We start from the raw sequence: 17,400 nt of genomic DNA, 5'->3' as shown, positions 1-17,400 counted from the left end.
ATGCATTGCTCTAAGAAACAGTGACTTACCAAAGACAACATCATGCTCCGGATGCTCTTTGATGATGTCTTTAATCTGTTTTGTTGCCTCCTCTCGAGAAGGCAGTTTCTTATTGGGAGAGAAGTTGGTGTTGTCCAAATAAAGAACATCAATTCTCGTATTATTTAATGGTGGATGCTGCAGCATGGAAGGATGGTAGCGGAAGTCTCCTGCGGTAGTGAAATGGAACAAAGATTAAAGTTCATTAAAATGTGTGAAACATTTAGAAATCTTGTTTTAAATACAGTGTAAAACAATTAATCCTCTCAGCTTGAGAACAATGGGCATTATAAGATGGCATAAAGACAACTGTGACGAATCTACTTTTCTGGGGGAAATCTCCCCTTATGTTGCTAGGGTGAGGCGGCCGCTACCTGATCCTCACCCTGTGGGTGGCTATAAAAGGGAGGATCACGTGAGGGCAGACGACCCTCATGGGAGTGGGGTCGTCTCGCCAGATGAGACATGACATACACATTCAGATTCATCTCCTTTTCCTTCCTCTTTGCTTATGACCAATAATCCTCCTTCTGCTATTCCTATTTACTTTCTCCAAACTTCCCCTTCCTCATCTCTAAAAAGTACTGGTACGAGGAAGATGATGACTTACCCTCAAGAGGAGTGCCTTCATTCCACTGGCACAAGGAAGAAGACGACCTGCCCTCATGAAGATTACCTTGTAAGTACTGGCACAAGGAAGAAATACAGAGGAATGAAGAGTACCTCATTCTAGTAGTTGCCGGTTTCCTATTGATACCCTCCCAGTAAAAATAGAGGAAGGGAACCAGGAAGTGTTGTCAAGGTACTCCCGGGAGTACTTGGGTGCTCCAGGAAAGACTGTACCATCACACAGCTAAGAAGGCAAGTTAGGGCCCTGGGTCCACTTCAGAGGGCAGACCCAGGCAGAGTCAGTCCCTCCCCAGAAGGAATTGCAAGGAAGCTGCTGACCAGGGACGCCCATGATGAGCGGTGGCATGGTTCCTTAGTGTCCTGCAGTCTGCAGGACACCCACACGGCAGAGACCGGATGGGCAGCATGGAAGTTTGATGCTTCCTCCTGTGGAGACAGAACGATCTGTCTGCAGAGTCAGAGGCTGGTGCAACAAGAAGAGAAGCAGGGCTGAGTGCTGCCAACAAGGGTTTGGGACCCACGATTACCCACGATTACCCTGGGGAAGCCTGGAAGCAAGAGAAGTCGGGTGGAGCACCGCCACCAAGGGTCTGGGACCCACCATTACCCAGGGAAAGGCTGTAAGCAAGAAAAACCAGGCTGAGCACTGCCACCAAGGCTCTGGAACCCACCATTACCTGGGAGCAAGGAAATCAGGGCAGAAGACAGCCACCTACCTGGGGAAGACCGGGACAGATGAAACCAAGTGTCTGGGATACACAATTATCCCAGGAAGGCCTGGGCAACTAGAATTGAAGAAACTGAGAAAACCCACAGCAAGAGACCCCAAACCAGTAGAGAGTGATCAGGGAGATGGTAGAAAGTGTGAGACTGTTGCGGTGGAACACACTAGGGGAAGGTAGACCCCCAGTGTATGTGAACAAACCAGTAGGAATACAACCCCTTGTCGAGCTGCTGCTGGAATACACCAAGGGAAAGGGATCACCCTGGGTATAACACAAGGTAACACTCTTTGTTTTGCCAAGTTTACTTTCAAACTGCAGTTAAATATTCTAGGGAATTACTAAACTCTTACAAATTTGTAGATCTGTGCCAAGTTTTCCTTTGAACTGTTTGTCAACCCTCTAGGGGAAAGGAAGACCCCCTTGGAAAATACAAGCCAGTTGAAATGTAACATATTTTGGGAACTTTGTTGACTTCCTGAAACCTTTTCTTCCTCTGAGGGGTATACAGGAAGAACGTTCCCTTTTTTTAAAAACTTTTGTTGGGGACACTGATTGGAAGTTTCTGTTTGTCTAACATTGGAGCTGTCGGCTAAAGAAGACAAAACCCTATGCGTCTTTTGTTTTGTCTTTTAAGTGTAAGGGACAGAGACAAGACAGTGGACTTTTATGTTGCGTGAGAGCCAACAGGGGCGAGCCGAGAGCGGAGGAGGAGGAGAATGCAAGCAAGGTCCCAGAAGCCAGGACTGCTCAAGTTATTGCCATCTGGATTCTCAGGGCATTGCGACAACCGGCAAAGCACCCAGCAGAGAGGATGCACAACCGGGAAGAAGCAGATGTCAGGAAATCCACAGCCGAGTGCAACAAAGCCCCAAACAGGACCGGAGCATCCAGAAAACCTGCAGCTGCTCAGGAAACACTGGTGCCTTCCAGTGGGAAGCAAACAGGTATACAGGTTACCCGAGTGGTACAGGAGGTCTGGGGTGCAAAGGGGAGAAGGCAGAGGCTGCAGAAAGAGTGTCTGGGACCCTGGGAACTGACTTTGTGTCTGGCACATGCACCCATTTGAAAGCCAGAAACAAAAGCCAATTTGAACATTGCGAGTCTGGAGCCGACACCCAAATGAGATACTGAAACAAAGCCAAACCGTATATTGCGAGTCTGGGACCTGCACCCAAAGAGAGACAGCCTATGTTGGAACTGTTACTTGGCAGGCGAGTAAACCAAGCAACTGTGAATATTACAAGTCTGGGACTCGCACCGATGGAGGGATAGTCCATGAGAGGATGAAGGCTTGGCAGGAGAGTATACAAAACCAGATTGAAGGTTGCCAGTCTGAGACCTGCACCCAAAGGAGAAGTTTCATGAAAGGATAACTGCTTGGCAGGAGGGTGACCAAACAGTTAAATTGAGAGTCTAGAACCTGCACCAGAAAAAGTGAAGAAAATACAGTGCCACAAATCCTACACTTGGCAAAGGGAGTATGCCAGGTTGGTAGGATAAATAGGAGAGGCATAAGGAGGATATTCTTGTGAACTGCCTACTGACATTTGTAGAAGCAAGTACAGGCCATATGAGCCTCAAAAGGAGAGTGCACTATAATTAGGAATCTAGGGGAAAGGATTACAACCCTAACCTTGGAGGCCTAACGTTTTGAACATTTATTTATTTGTGCCACGTTTTGCCCAAGAGACTGGGAACTTTTCTGTTACTTGGAACCACAAAGAACACTTTTACTTTAGGCAGAGATCATTCTTGCACAGTTCATTTATGTTCTTAGTTCTAGGGGCAAAAGTAGGCTTTTTGAGACACAACAGCGGTTACTTTATAAAGTCGACATTCCGACAATTTCATTAGTTTTCTTAGAGGGAGGGAAACCCTCTTAATTTTAGGCACAGAGTGGCATTTTACAACCATTTATTTCATATAATAAAATGTTCTGCCTAAATACATGCCACCATTGTGTCCGAGCCTCACTTCTGCACCCTTACCTATGGTGTCAGAAGTGGGATCTGAACTGGTTGACAAACTGGGGGACCCCAAGAATTTCTAAACCGACTAAGATTCATTCCAGTTCCACAAGTTAAACACCTGGGAAAAGGTCTGCACAGATTTTATTATCTACCAGTGAGCTAGGTCCTATAGAGAGAACTCAAGCACCCACTCACCATCTGGACCAAAGAGTATGAGTAAGGTTTTTCCCCTTGAATTCACAAGCCATTTTACCCACTAAGAAAAATGTTTAGGGGGAATACTGTCATCTTTTCTTTCCCCACGAATGCCAAATTCCCAATAGGGACAAAATTATCATCTCCCTAGCACTTAGGATAGGGATTCCTACCAACTCAGTTATCTATCTCATGCATCTGGGTAGGCAGAAGAGGAGATTAGGGGTGCTGCCTTTCCTATCTGGCAGAGAGGAGATAAAAATTGACCTCTTACATTTATTCTACAGTCTGATACAGATTAAGAGGTGCGAGATGGTGGGATCGTTAGTGTATGAGACCCTCTGGGAACCTCTGTCCAAACTGAATTTTAGGAAGAGAAATTAAGAGAGAACCCAGAGAAACAACCCGGTGGGACTAAGACTTTTTTTGTGTGGCATGAAGCTGGAGGCAGAGTTAAACTCTAATTATGATCAGTCTGAGTCAAGACTTTCATGGGAAGGTATGAAACCTCAAATACCCCAAAATCTAGGGGGACCTTCTTCCAAGTGGGGACATGGAACCCTGAGACCATAGTTTCTACATCATCCTTCCAAGATTATGGTACTTTAGAACTCTGGGAAGCAGAGGTAACCTTTAGAAATGAGAACACCTGTTCCAACCCTAAAAACCTTGAAACATCTGAGCCGTTGGAGGAAAGATCACCCCCGACTTTCAAAATCACTCCATTCCATGTTAAACCTACCTCAGGGGAACACACCAGTGATGAAGCCCGTGACTGGTTTTTTCAAACAGACAACCTTGAAGTTCCTGGGAACCCAACCAGAAAGGGAGGAGAGAGATAGTTATGGAACCCACACAACTGGTGAATTTAAATTCTCAGTTGTCCTTTACCAATTTATCAGGGATCCTCCCAGCTGTTTCTAGACTAGGGAAGACATTTTAGCTCCTTCTCTCCTGGAGGATAGCTGAGAAGTATCACACTCAATCCCCGATCCTACCATATTTGTCCTTCGCCGCTCTCTTCTTTGTGGGTTTCTCTGATTTCCGAGAAGTCCTGGACTTGAACAGGTACGGCGGGTGGTCCTCTATATCCAGCGTGGAACGTGGATGGAGACAGAGGAAGAGTTCAGGATTCCGGGAAGCAAGGTTAGACTACGTTCAGGAATAAGCGCGGAACAAGGAAGGAAGTTGCTGCTTGTAAGCTAAACAAGCAGGGTGTATGCACGGAGCAAGGAAGGGAGCCAGGAAGGAGCGAGCGGCATGAAAGAGGAGTAACCGCTCCGGGGTCCGGGAATGAAGGGGAGAAGGATTGAAGTATCGCTAAAAACAGGACGAGGAAGGAACGCAAGGCACACTAGCCACTAACTAGTACAGGAGTGTTGAGACGCGGAGCGCCGCGGGGGCGTGTCCTTTTTGTAGGAGTCCATCGCACCGGCGTTAACGCTGGAGCGCCGCATGAGTGATGCGGCGGCCATGTTGAGAGGAACACCGCCCAGTGGTACGATGCATCATGGACCAGGAAGTGTAGAAGGGGCGCGAGTGGCGGTTCATGACAAAAAGATTTTGACGTCCCCTCTTCCCTAACCGCGTACCAGACCAACTCCCAGGTAGACCAAAAGCAGACAAAAGACGATACCCGAGATCCCATAGAGAGAAACAGAAGGCCCTTATAAGAAAGAAGAGAACCAGGAAGAGAGTTATCCAGATCCCCAAACCTCTCTTCCTGTTACACAACAACAAAATTGTTATTCTTGTGGTGAAAAGGGCCATCCAACTAGACATTGGGCCTCATTATGACTATGCCGGTCCAGTAACAACGGCGCCGGTAAGCCTACCGGCATCGTTGTTACCCGACTGGCACAGAATGACTCTGTGGGTGTGTGTCATCCCGCCCACCAGGGTCAGACCTGGTTTGCGGAACGGCACCCACCTGCAGAGTTTCACAGAAGCACCGGCACCGTTATTAACAGTGCTGGTGCTTCCGTGGTCCCCATTCCCATTTGAGTCCTATGGGACTCAAATGGGAATGGGGATTTACAATTTACCGGCGCCTGACTTCCCGGAACGCCGGGGTTATAATCCCAAGGTGTTACTGGCATGCCCGGCACTGGTAAATCTTGCAAGTCCAGCAGCAATCCGCCGGTTGCACCTGCAGGGTTGCCGCCGGACTTGTAATGAGGCACATTGTCCCTTAAAACTCTTACCGCCTTTGTCGTCAACTGAGAAAGGAGGCCCCAAGGAAGTCCAAAACCACAAAAACCAGGAAATTATTTCTCCAGTTGTATCCATGTTGTGTGACCAGCTATTCCCCATAGATAAAAACCCTAAAGAGAAAGGAAGGAAGGAAAAAAGAGACAAAAACAGCACTAGCTACCTGTACACAGGAAGCATCCACACTATCTATAGGATAACCGCTACCATTGGGAAGAAAAATCTTTGGGCCAACCTAGAAAGCGGGAGTAATGGATGTGCAGTACATCCTAAATATTTACACATGGGGTGGAAGGAACCACAAGAGATGGAAGTCTGCTGCGTACATGGCCATACAGAGATATACCCACAAGCTAATTTCCGTGTCACCATCTTAGGAGAAGAGCTATGGATAACAGTGGCAGTGATCCCAGATCTACCAGCTCAACTGGTCAGAGGTGACATGATGTCCCAATTTGGTAGATGGCTGTACCAAGTGGCCCTAATAGACCTTAAGATAAAAACCCTAGGGGCTGGTAACAACCGAAATACAGACCAAGAATCTTTCGGAGAAATACAAGAAACCCTGGGTGCAATCGTGGAAGGGGAAGCCACAATCACAAGGGAGAATCCCACCAGAAAGTATTCCGCTATAGACATCTGGAAAGAGATAAACAAAGATCTACCTGTCTGGGATTGGGAAACCCAGGGTGCAAAATAATTTCAGGGTGACACTCCCCTTCCTCAAAACGCTAGGGAAAGTCCTTTATCAGGAGGCCAGAAGGAAAGGTATGTGACGAATCTGAGAATGTCGTCCCTTCTGCCCTAGGGGAAGATCTTTCCCATGGGGCCAGTGAGGTGTGTCCACAGTACAATAGTCCCCCTGGGCCTGGAGCAACGAGGCGGATCACATTGGGGAGGAACTCCCTTGTAGGATTAAGGACTATGTTCAGAGAATGCAGTATGCCCCTGTGTTAGTACCCCTAAAACCCTCTCTAATGTTCAGTCCTCCCCTCCCTTCTGTTGATAAGGCCAAGATCTGTTATTGTCAGGTTAGTCAATCTAATATACTTGACAAGCTTCACACCATAGAAAATACAAAGTCTGTTACATCAGACCATATGACAAGTACTCAGAAGAAGAGGTTGATTGGGAGTCTAAGGATCAGAATGGAGAAACAGAATGAGCATTCTAGCTTCTCAAAGGGGCTCATTACAAGTATGCTGGTCTGGGATAAATGCTGGTAGAATGTCTAGTACTTCTGTCTTTGGCATTTTTCCCAGACCAGCATACTCTGAGTCTGCCGGCAGGGCCACTGACCTACGGGAAGGCCCAACCTGCCGGTAGTTCAGACCCCTACTGGCAGAAAAATCACTGAAGCACTGGCACCGTTAACAATGGTGCCAGTGCTTCAGTGATTCCCATTCCATGGAGTCCTCTGGTACTCATGAAAATAGGAACTTACTGTTCCACTGCAACCTGTAATATCTCGGAAATACTGGGATGTCGAGTGGCAGAAACTGTAAGCTGAGTGTGCCGGTAAGCTTACCGGAAAACTCATAATGAGGACCAAAGACTGAGAAGAAGAAAATGATCAGGAGCCCAAGGATCACGGTCGGGAAGCAGAATGAGCACTCTAGTTTCCAATGAACATGATTGGCCCAAAGCAACTCCCTTACTCCTTTTCCCAACGCAGAGTTTAAACATCAGACAGCTGAGATGCACGAGAGAGACGGTCATCCAAGGAGAAAACTAGCAACCTGTGCCAAGGCGAGAAGGATGAGAGCCCGCTCAGGGGAAGGGGAGGAGGAGGAAAATGTGAGCAAGGTCCCAGAAGCCAAGACTGTTCACATTATTGCTGTCTGGATCCTCCAGCCATCCCAACGACCGTCGAAACACCCAGCAGAGAGGATGCACCGCCAGGAAGTAACAGACATCAGGAAACTGCAGTCGCTCGGGAAAGGCCAGTGCCTTCCAATGAGAAGCAAACAGGTACACGGTTACTGTGCAGAAAGAGTCTTTGGGACCCTGGGAACCAACTGCGCGTCTATGGCACGCATCTATTTGAAAGACAGAAACGAAAGCCCATTCAAACATTGCGAGTCTGGGGCCCACACCCATATGAGAAACTGAAATAAATCCAAACCAAAAATTGCGGGTGTGGGACTTGCACCCAAAGAGAGACAGCCTATGTTATAACTGTTACTTGGCAGAAGTGTAAACCAAGCAACTGTGAATATTACAAGTCCTTGACTCACACCCATAGAAGTACACTCCATGAGAGGGTGAAGAACCCCAGCATAAGGTCCAGGGGAAGGCAGCCGCTACCTGATCCTAACCCTGGGGCTGGCATTATGAGGGAAAACCACATGGGAGGAGATGGCTGTCGGGGAGAGATGGTGACTCCCTTAGGAGAGACGTGGTATTTGTCTTTTTGTGAGGATGAAGATCCTCTAATTCCCAAATACCTGATGGCACGTTGTCACTGTGCATGTGCCTCCCTTGTTAAAACCCAAATAACTGTATATGAGAAGCACCTAGGCAGAATAAGTGGTCCACCTTATGAATCTATGAGTCACATGTTATGTCCCCTCATTACAATGGTTCTGTCATCATAACAATTATATCGCCTTCTAATGTGGGTCAACTCCCCTTCCCAGATTTCAGCAGGATTTTGTTCAATAGTTCCAAAAAGGTTAAGGAATTCCTGTAGCGCAACAAAGTTCTCTTTTGGGTCCAACTTGTTAACACAGGTTCCAAATTGTATTCAACCAATAATTCACAAGTGTTCAACAAAGTTTCCTCTCTTTGACTTGTGACAAGGATCTTGTAATAACTTCTTTTCATTAGTACAGAATATTTCTCCACTTCTCTGGTTTCAACTCTGATAACGCAAAGTTACAACTTGCTTTCAACCAATATTTCAACCAATTGTTGTGAACCAATAGTTCACAAGTGTTCAACAACGTTTTCCACTTTTTAGCTTGAACAATGTTATTGAAACAACTGCTGTTGAGCAACTCAGAATATTTCTTTACTTCATTGATTTCAACAAAAAGGTGTGTCAGAATATTTCTGCAGAAGCTCATACAACATTAGCTTTAATGAAATTAATTTGTCAGGATGATACTGTGATAATCCACAAAAAAACACTTTAGTGGTTCTTCAACTTCTTTCTCAGTAATTGTAACCACATCACCATACTTCAGTGACTTCCACCTGTTCTACTCACCTACCAGGCCTACTACGACAAAGTTCTCTATTCTGGATACTCTCCTGCCAGAACAAATCAAAATATTACAATGGTCTCTGACCTGGTGTACTCTCCTGCCAGGCCAAAATAAACCACTACTTCAAGTACTTCTGTGGTAAAGGTTATAATCAAACAAATTAGTAATGTCTTTCGCTCCATAACATTATATTTATTAACCTGTTCAAGAGAAGCAAGTACCACACTGGTGCTGTTTGTTACACCTATTTGTTTGCCACACTTTCTGCAAGTTATGCTCTGCTCCCTCCGAATCTCCTCTCTCAGAAGGGCCGCATTCTTGCCAATCTTGATTTTCCCCTTCAGTATTAACCAACGGCTGATAAGTATTCTGTTTCACTTTTGCACTTATTTGGCTTGAACAAGTTTCTCTTAGGACCTCCTTTTCACATGGACAATTGTTTTTACCAACACTGAAAGTCTTAACTGCCTTCTTTTGTATTGGGCAATTCTGGTACTGTCTTAATGGCCTGGGTTGTTTCTCGTTTGGCTTTGGCAATGATGGTTTATCGTTTCTCTTATGGATATTGCCATTGTTCGTGGTTGGCTCCGAATATGCCCCACAATGTCCCAATCACACTCCTCTTCTATGAAAATCAGGTTTTTATTTTGCCTCTTGTGCTCTCTTAAATCAGCTTGGTTCACAACAGAAGAAGTAATCTGCTTTGCATTGGTTTGGTATTCAAAAAGTGTCTGCTTCTTCAGTTGTACTACGTTTATCACATTTCTGTTATCAAGGCCCCTGGACTTTATGGAGCGCTATGGGTTCACAATCTAGCAGTGAACTCACTGGGTCTGGAGTGCAGGTCAGTTCGCCTCTCTGCCTCCAGGTTCTCTGCTTCTGTTTCCCAACATGGTCTGGCAGCCTCTCTCTCATGCTTCCCTTGACCCGTGTCCTTCACCAGCAGGACTCTCCTGGCTCCCACAATGCTCTGGTGCTCGCCTGCCACCGGTGCTGGTCTGGTCATAGGGAAAACATGCAAATTGTGCATCTTCTGATGGTGACCTCTGCAGCTACGATCCTCAGAGGAAGAGTCATCACTCCCAACACTCCCTGCTGCGCACACAATGCAGTTATAGTCTTCAGCATAAAAGACCCTCTCAGTACCGCATCCAATTTACATGCCACAGTGGTCCTGCATCGCTTCTGACTTCTGCTGCCACGTGGAGGTAGGCAACGACTCAACCTTCTACTACTACTACTCCTCTTTCCCTTCTTCTCTATGGCCTGCACCTGAAGAGGCTTCTTAAGCCTCCCAGTCCTCCTCAGGTATTAGTCATTTTTCCTAATTGATTGAAATGTGCAGTCTTGTACCACTTCATTCCTCTTCTTCGTGCCAGTACCTTGGGAAGTATAGGACTTGAAGTCCACAATGTTAAGTTCAGCTTTTTATGTGAATGTATCATTACTAAATTCATTACTCTCCTTATACATAACCCCCAAAGGAGTACCATAGGTATTCCATGAAGTATTTGGTTTTACAGAACAAAGAGGTTTTAAATTGGTAACATTTAAAGAATCATATTCCATATTTCTCTGGGACTCATTGGAGTTTTCATTCTATGAATGTCAGAAATGTTTACAGGGTTTTTCTTACTCCTAATACATGACAGGGTAGAATTGTCTTCACCCCCATTCTGACAGTTATTTTGAGAAACTAAAAACTTCCTCTGACAGCAAGCCATTACATATTCTGGCATCAAGGATATACCCTTCATTGAGGAAGACAAATACTGCGTTTCATCCCATGAAGTCCTCCTGTTCCCCTGGGGCCCTTCTCCTCCCAGGTGATCCTTCCGGTTAACACCTCCCCCAGGGTTAGGATCAGGAAGCGTCTTCCTTTCCCTGGCCACCTGGGAGGAGACTTTAGGTAGGGTTTTTGTGAGACCTCCGTAGGATTCATCACACTTGGGTAGAAGTCCTGAACCCAATATCACTGCATCTACTATTTACATAACATCTTCTGTTTCTGGTAAACCTAAGTCCAACAAACAATTGACACCACAGAGCCTTGCAAACTTTAAAAACATGGACTTCAATGCCCATAATGCCTATGGTATTGCGACGAGGAAGAGTAGCAAAGAGTTAATGATGATCAGTAGTGCTGCCAAGAAGAACGTGCAGTCTAGTTGTTACTATTCCAATCAACCAAGTGGGACATGTAAAACTGGAAATCACATGCAGGTGAGAGAAGCTGCTGAAGCTGAGGCTGAAGCTGGAGGAGAGGTTGCGTGGCCCTGCAGAGTACACGAAGCGCGAAGTGGAATCGTGGCAGAGAGCAGAAGTGTTGGAAGAAGCCCAGCTGAAGGGGAGAGGAGCTCCCTAGTTGCAGAGAATCGCTATGATGTGCTGGAGTGTCAGGAGACACGACGGAGAGCTCCAGGGAAGTGTGGCGCTGTCACGCCTCAAGGAACCTGGCGGCTTTGGAAGAAGTGGAAGCTGCGTCCGCCATAGCGAGTTCCATCACGTTCTTTGGGAAGCGCGCTGTACGGTCTAGTTGTCGTAGCGACGTTCCTGACACCGGTATTTAATTCTTTCACTTCCGGGGTCAGGTGCGTTGCAACATACAGTGTTTTCGTCTTGTTCCAGCGCTGCTGTTGTTATTTCGTGGAGTTTCCCTTTTTCCCCTCTGTGGTCCTTCTTTTCCTTGCTGTTCCTCTTGCGCTCCGAACCTTTTACCTGTATTTTCTCCTCGCCTTCTTGACTCCTTCTCCCTTGTCTGTTCCGTTCCCGTCTCTTATCCTTCCTCCCATCCGTCTTGTGCCTTTCTCTCTATACTTATTCTGTTTATGCTTGCTTCCTTCCTGTATGGTACTTACCTGCCTTGGTCCTCTTCTTTTGCCCTCCTCTGTTCCTATCTGTTACTGTCACGACTCGCTCCCTTCGCTCCCGTTCCCGCCACTTGGGGGCATGTTTTGGGGCTTATTCCTTGCTGGACATTTCCTCCGAACCTAATGCCACAGTGCTGTAATGAATTGGGAGCGCTAAATCCCTATTTTCCAAACTACTTCCCTTCCGGATCCATTCCAGGTTTTTGGCAGCCAGCATGCTTCTTTAACCAAATGACTGTGTTTCCCAGAATGCCTGGCCCACTGCTCCACCTCCACCCTTGCAGGACAAGGTTGGGTGGAGGATAGGCAACACCTGTGGCTGCAGGTGCAGCAGTCAGCACACCCGAGGCGTGTGCTCGTTAAACAGCTTTAAAAGCCTCAGTCTCACTTCAGTCCAGCGCTGGTCATCGATTGCAGTGTTCCTGTTTTTGACTAGTCCCTGGTTCCTGGTTCCTTGCCTTTGTACCTTCTTCCTTGTTCCTGTTTCCTTGTTTCCTCCGCCCTGAATTTCGGATTCATGAGCTAATTGATTTCTGCTCCCTTGATTTCCCTTTTTGTCTTCCTCTGTTTGCAGGCAGCAATTCTCAGTGTTTTCCCCTTTTAGATGCAGCCCAGTTTGTCTGTGTTCTATATTTCTTTGACTCTGTCTTTTGCTGCAGTTACCCATTTGCCTTAGCCTTCCTCTTAGTTTAGTTTCCTGTCTTTTCCTTGGAGGAGTAGGGAGAAGTTTGCATAGGTTATTTCGTTTTTCCCTGCTCCTGATCCTTACTTTCTAGAGGATCCATTCCAGGTTTTCCACTGCACTTCTGCATTTATTTTCCCTTTGATTATTAGGTGTGGTGTGCGGTAGTAGCTAGCTCCTGTGTGAATGCTTATGTTTTCCTCACTATTTTGTAGACACTATTCCCACTTAGGTATTTAGTTTTCCTTCCATTGCTGTTCTAGCCTTTCGGGGTCCCAGTTTCTTCAACAGGATTCGTGGGCTAGCTGACATTCAAGAGGTTTATCTCGTCCTCGTGAGTACAGTTCTTAAGTTCCCTTCTGTAATACCATCAAGAGTGTTAGTACACAGATCCTGTCATTGCTTGCCCTCCACGTGGGTTTAGCGCTGTCAGTACCTGTAACAGCAATTGGGGGTAAGGCGCTTGCCGACTTTCCTCGCGGTCAGGTGCTTACCCCACATCCCTTTTCATATATTGGTTTTGATGTCACACTCTATTTGCATTCCTGGGTTCTAGCATACCTGAGTCGTAGCTCCTTGGTGCACATTTCCCTTGCCATATTCGCTGCCTTTGTACTCGCCTGACTAATCCTGACAGTATGACCAGCCCAAAATTCCCATTGAATATGGCAAGTTTAAAGAAGAAAGGCAGCAAGGCCTCTAACAAGTTAGTACAGAAAGCTTCCCCTACATTTACCTGTGACAATCAAATCACTAGTCTTGGCTTAAATGAACTCCTTGTCACGAATGGGCATTTACGAGCAAAGTATTTTTCCCATAGGATGGCACATCCTACATTGCCTGATCCTAGTTCGATCTTTTGTTCTGATCCCGATTCTATGTCAGCGCAAGCCTTAGCCGCAGAAAACAACACACTGTTAGACTTATTATACAAGAGTACCTCTGTTGTTGAACCCCATGATTCCAGTTGTGCTTCACCTCAGATAGAACAGTTTCATGGTACAAACATAACGAATGGAGGGGTTCCTTGCATAACTTCAGTTTTCTACCCTCAGTCCAAATACTTCTTTGCACAAGTACATACGGTAGTCCCTAATGTCAAGAGGTCTAAGGTCAATAGATTGCTTAAGGGTAACACAGACCAAGTTAGTATGAGAAAGTATAAATCTCAGAACCTGAAAGCAGTTGAGGACAATGCACAATCGGTGCACATCCAGATTGCTAGTGCAGGATCCAGCCCTGATGCCACTATGCCTCCCCCTGTGCCTACTGATAGTGATGTACAGTTAATGCAGGGCATGCTAAGAGCTAAGCTTGAGGAGCTAACACAAGAATTCATTTCTTTACAAGAGGAGAATAAGATCTTGCATGCATACCTGAATACACCTCAGACTTTATCCATTGATGTTGATGAAGTAAAAACAGTTCAGCCCCTGAGTGCAGAGACTTTGGTAAACCATGATAATTGCCAATATGTTAGATCTATTGGAAGTGAAAGTCTTTCTTCTAGCACAGCGCTCAATCTGGGCACAGTTTCTAACAATTGTTCTGCTGATTGTCAGGGATTGCAGTTAGCTGAAGATTTACAAGCCACTCCTTTACCTAAAGTTTCCGGTGTAGCAGTCTGTCATAATTCTGAGCTAGCACACATACAAGCTTCTGATCTCCAAACACAATACACAAAGGTGGCATACACAGATTCAGTCACTACAGTAGGCTTAGGTCCTGCTCTTGATACAGCTGCTGAGACTGAAGTAGATGTTAAAGCTGATGTGGAAGACGATCTTACCTCTGGGTTCACTCTTCCTTCTGCCAATTCTGATCAATACGAACAGTCAGAGACAGTACAGATTTCATGTTCTGATGAACTCATTCCACAGTATACAGAACCAAAAGACCAGCAGGCGATTCCTGAACTGTTGATTGTTAATCTGCCTCTTTCAGAAGCTAAGACAGAGGAATGGACAATTGACGAAATCCTGATTAACAGAGACTTTACTATGGTGATTCCACTGGTTGATTTTGACTTCCACAAAGAAAGAGACTCTGTGTCACCCACTAAAGAAAAGGACTGCAAGGGTACAGTTCAGTCCTTGGTTACTGGAGCCAAGGAGTCTAATGCCCTAAAGGTGCCCTCCATTCCTGAGCCACTAATGTGTCTATTAACTTCTGAGACTTCTGTGTGTCCTCCTACAACCATTGACTCTTCTATGATCCAATCCACAGCCCTGCAGTCATCTTTGGTACACGTGTCTTCAATCAATGAACCGCTGTCATGTCTGCCATTTAATCAAGAGCCTCCACCATGCACGGGGTTAGTCCCAAAGACCCTGACATGTTTGGATTCAGCTACCGAGATGGCTCCAACTCGCATGCCTTCAGCTTCAAAGTTTCCTCTGGCCTGCCTGTCTTCAGCTACAGCGACTCATCCAGAAGATCATCCTTCAGCCAGAGAGCCTCCGGTAGTCTATCATATGTGCATGTCTTCAGTTCCAGAGTTTATTGCTTGTTTGCCTTCAGTTCATGATACACCGGTATCCTGCTTAGCTTCGCTTCCAACATCAGAGGTATACCTGTCTACACCATCAGATCCTGCTATATTTTCTACTGCCCCAGACAGTCCTCCTGAATCCCAAACATTTACTGTCGATGAACGTTTAGATTGCCTTTCTTTTGCTTCAGGAGGAGCACCAGAATGCCTGCCTTTTCCACAAGACGATTCTCCCAACTGCTTCACTTTAGCATCAGAACCTCCTAAAAATGCAGCATCAGAGTTTGAGACTTTTGCCAGCTCCCGCTTCAGAGTCATCAAGCTGGACCAAGTGGTGAGTCAGAACCACTCACCTGGGTGTGCACAGGGGGTGGTGCAGACCGGCGTATTACCTACAGAACTGGTGCAACAGAATTCCGCCAAGAAGCACCAGTTGGGTGCTAGCAGCCAAAGGAAGGGAATGACTGCTGCAGTTCAAGATGTGTCTGTTATTGCTCCTTCTGCGAGTGTGCCTGAAATACCAAGTACTGTGTCTATCACTCCTATCGGTAGGCCAAACGTCCCTGCTGTTGTATCCAACGTGCAACAAAGTGGCTACACGACTGTCACCAGGAGTACCAGCCTCGTACAACCCATGGGACTTCCAGGCATCCAAGGCGTAGAATATGTGCAGTCAAACCTTAATCATTTTCAACCACAAGCCTTTTCCCAGATGGATGACAGAAAAAGATCTGAACCTCTACCTCAGCCGCCACTTTCTCTAATGGCTGAACATGAACATTTCCTGAAGCCTGCAACTTCCTCACCTCCCGCATGTCCGCTCTCGGCAGAAAGGCTAACAGAACTTCTACCATCGTCTAAGGCAAGTTGCACCAGCCTGCCTCCCTCCTCAAAGACTTACAAGGGTCCACTTCCAGTGACTGAGCTTCCTGGACCTTCCAACTCTGCTCCAGGTCCTGCAAGTTCTTCATGCCTTTCTTCGAACCATGAGTTTCTTCCTCACCAGAAGTCACCGTTTCCATCAGTATCACCTCCAAAGACAACACACTCCTATCATGGAAGCCCATCTGCCTTTGCCCACAAGCCACCAATTCCATCAGTGCCACCTCCAAAGAAAAAGCACTCCCATCATGGAAAGAAGAAGTCTCGTACGGGTGGCGGGCACCCGAAGAGGGCCGTAGGAGGGGGTATACTGTCACGACTCGCTCCCTTCGCTCCCGTTCCCGCCACTTGGGGGCATGTTTTGGGGCTTATTCCTTGCTGGACATTTCCTCCGAACCTAATGCCACAGTGCTGTAATGAATTGGGAGCGCTAAATCCCTATTTTCCAAACTACTTCCCTTCCGGATCCATTCCAGGTTTTTGGCAGCCAGCATGCTTCTTTAACCAAATGACTGTGTTTCCCAGAATGCCTGGCCCACTGCTCCACCTCCACCCTTGCAGGACAAGGTTGGGTGGAGGATAGGCAACACCTGTGGCTGCAGGTGCAGCAGTCAGCACACCTGAGGCGTGTGCTCGTTAAACAGCTTTAAAAGCCTCAGTCTCACTTCAGTCCAGCGCTGGTCATCGATTGCAGTGTTCCTGTTTTTGACTAGTCCCTGGTTCCTGGTTCCTTGCCTTTGTACCTTCTTCCTTGTTCCTGTTTCCTTGTTTCCTCCGCCCTGAATTTCGGATTCATGAGCTAATTGATTTCTGCTCCCTTGATTTCCCTTTTTGTCTTCCTCTGTTTGCAGGCAGCAATTCTCAGTGTTTTCCCCTTTTAGATGCAGCCCAGTTTGTCTGTGTTCTATATTTCTTTGACTCTGTCTTTTGCTGCAGTTACCCATTTGCCTTAGCCTTCCTCTTAGTTTAGTTTCCTGTCTTTTCCTTGGAGGAGTAGGGAGAAGTTTGCATAGGTTATTTCGTTTTTCCCTGCTCCTGATCCTTACTTTCTAGAGGATCCATTCCAGGTTTTCCACTGCACTTCTGCATTTATTTTCCCTTTGATTATTAGGTGTGGTGTGCGGTAGTAGCTAGCTCCTGTGTGAATGCTTATGTTTTCCTCACTATTTTGTAGACACTATTCCCACTTAGGTATTTAGTTTTCCTTCCATTGCTGTTCTAGCCTTTCGGGGTCCCAGTTTCTTCAACAGGATTCGTGGGCTAGCTGACATTCAAGAGGTTTATCTCGTCCTCGTGAGTACAGTTCTTAAGTTCCCTTCTGTAATACAATCAAGAGTGTTAGTACACAGATCCTGTCATTGCTTGCCCTCCACGTGGGTTTAGCGCTGTCAGTACCTGTAACAGCAATTGGGGGTAAGGCGCTTGCCGACTTTCCTCGCGGTCAGGTGCTTACCCCACATCCCTTTTCATATATTGGTTTTGATGTCACACTCTAT

The 17,400-nt window shown here is 46.4% G+C and overlaps 1 protein-coding gene and 1 long non-coding RNA gene across 2 annotated transcripts in view; one reads left to right on the top strand and one right to left on the bottom strand.

The window, feature by feature from the left end:
- The window catches only part of LOC138520939 (uncharacterized), a 212,172-nt gene that overhangs the window by 44,491 nt on the left and 150,281 nt on the right, over window positions 1–17,400 (top strand). The gene's annotated exons all lie outside the window — the stretch shown is intronic.
- LOC138520938 (5' exonuclease Apollo-like) overlaps window positions 1–17,400 on the bottom strand; it is a 129,348-nt gene that overhangs the window by 83,007 nt on the left and 28,941 nt on the right. The window contains exon 3 of the mRNA XM_069633370.1: window positions 30–209. Within this exon, the coding sequence (XP_069489471.1) occupies window positions 30–209 (180 nt within the window). The remainder of the gene's footprint in view (window positions 1–29; window positions 210–17,400) is intronic.

Source organism: Ambystoma mexicanum, chromosome 13, assembly GCF_040938575.1.
Source record: "Ambystoma mexicanum isolate Mex_15411 chromosome 13, UKY_AmexF1_1, whole genome shotgun sequence".
Classification (NCBI taxonomy): Eukaryota; Metazoa; Chordata; class Amphibia; order Caudata; family Ambystomatidae; genus Ambystoma; species Ambystoma mexicanum.
This window is presented reverse-complemented; position numbering and strand designations above follow the sequence as displayed.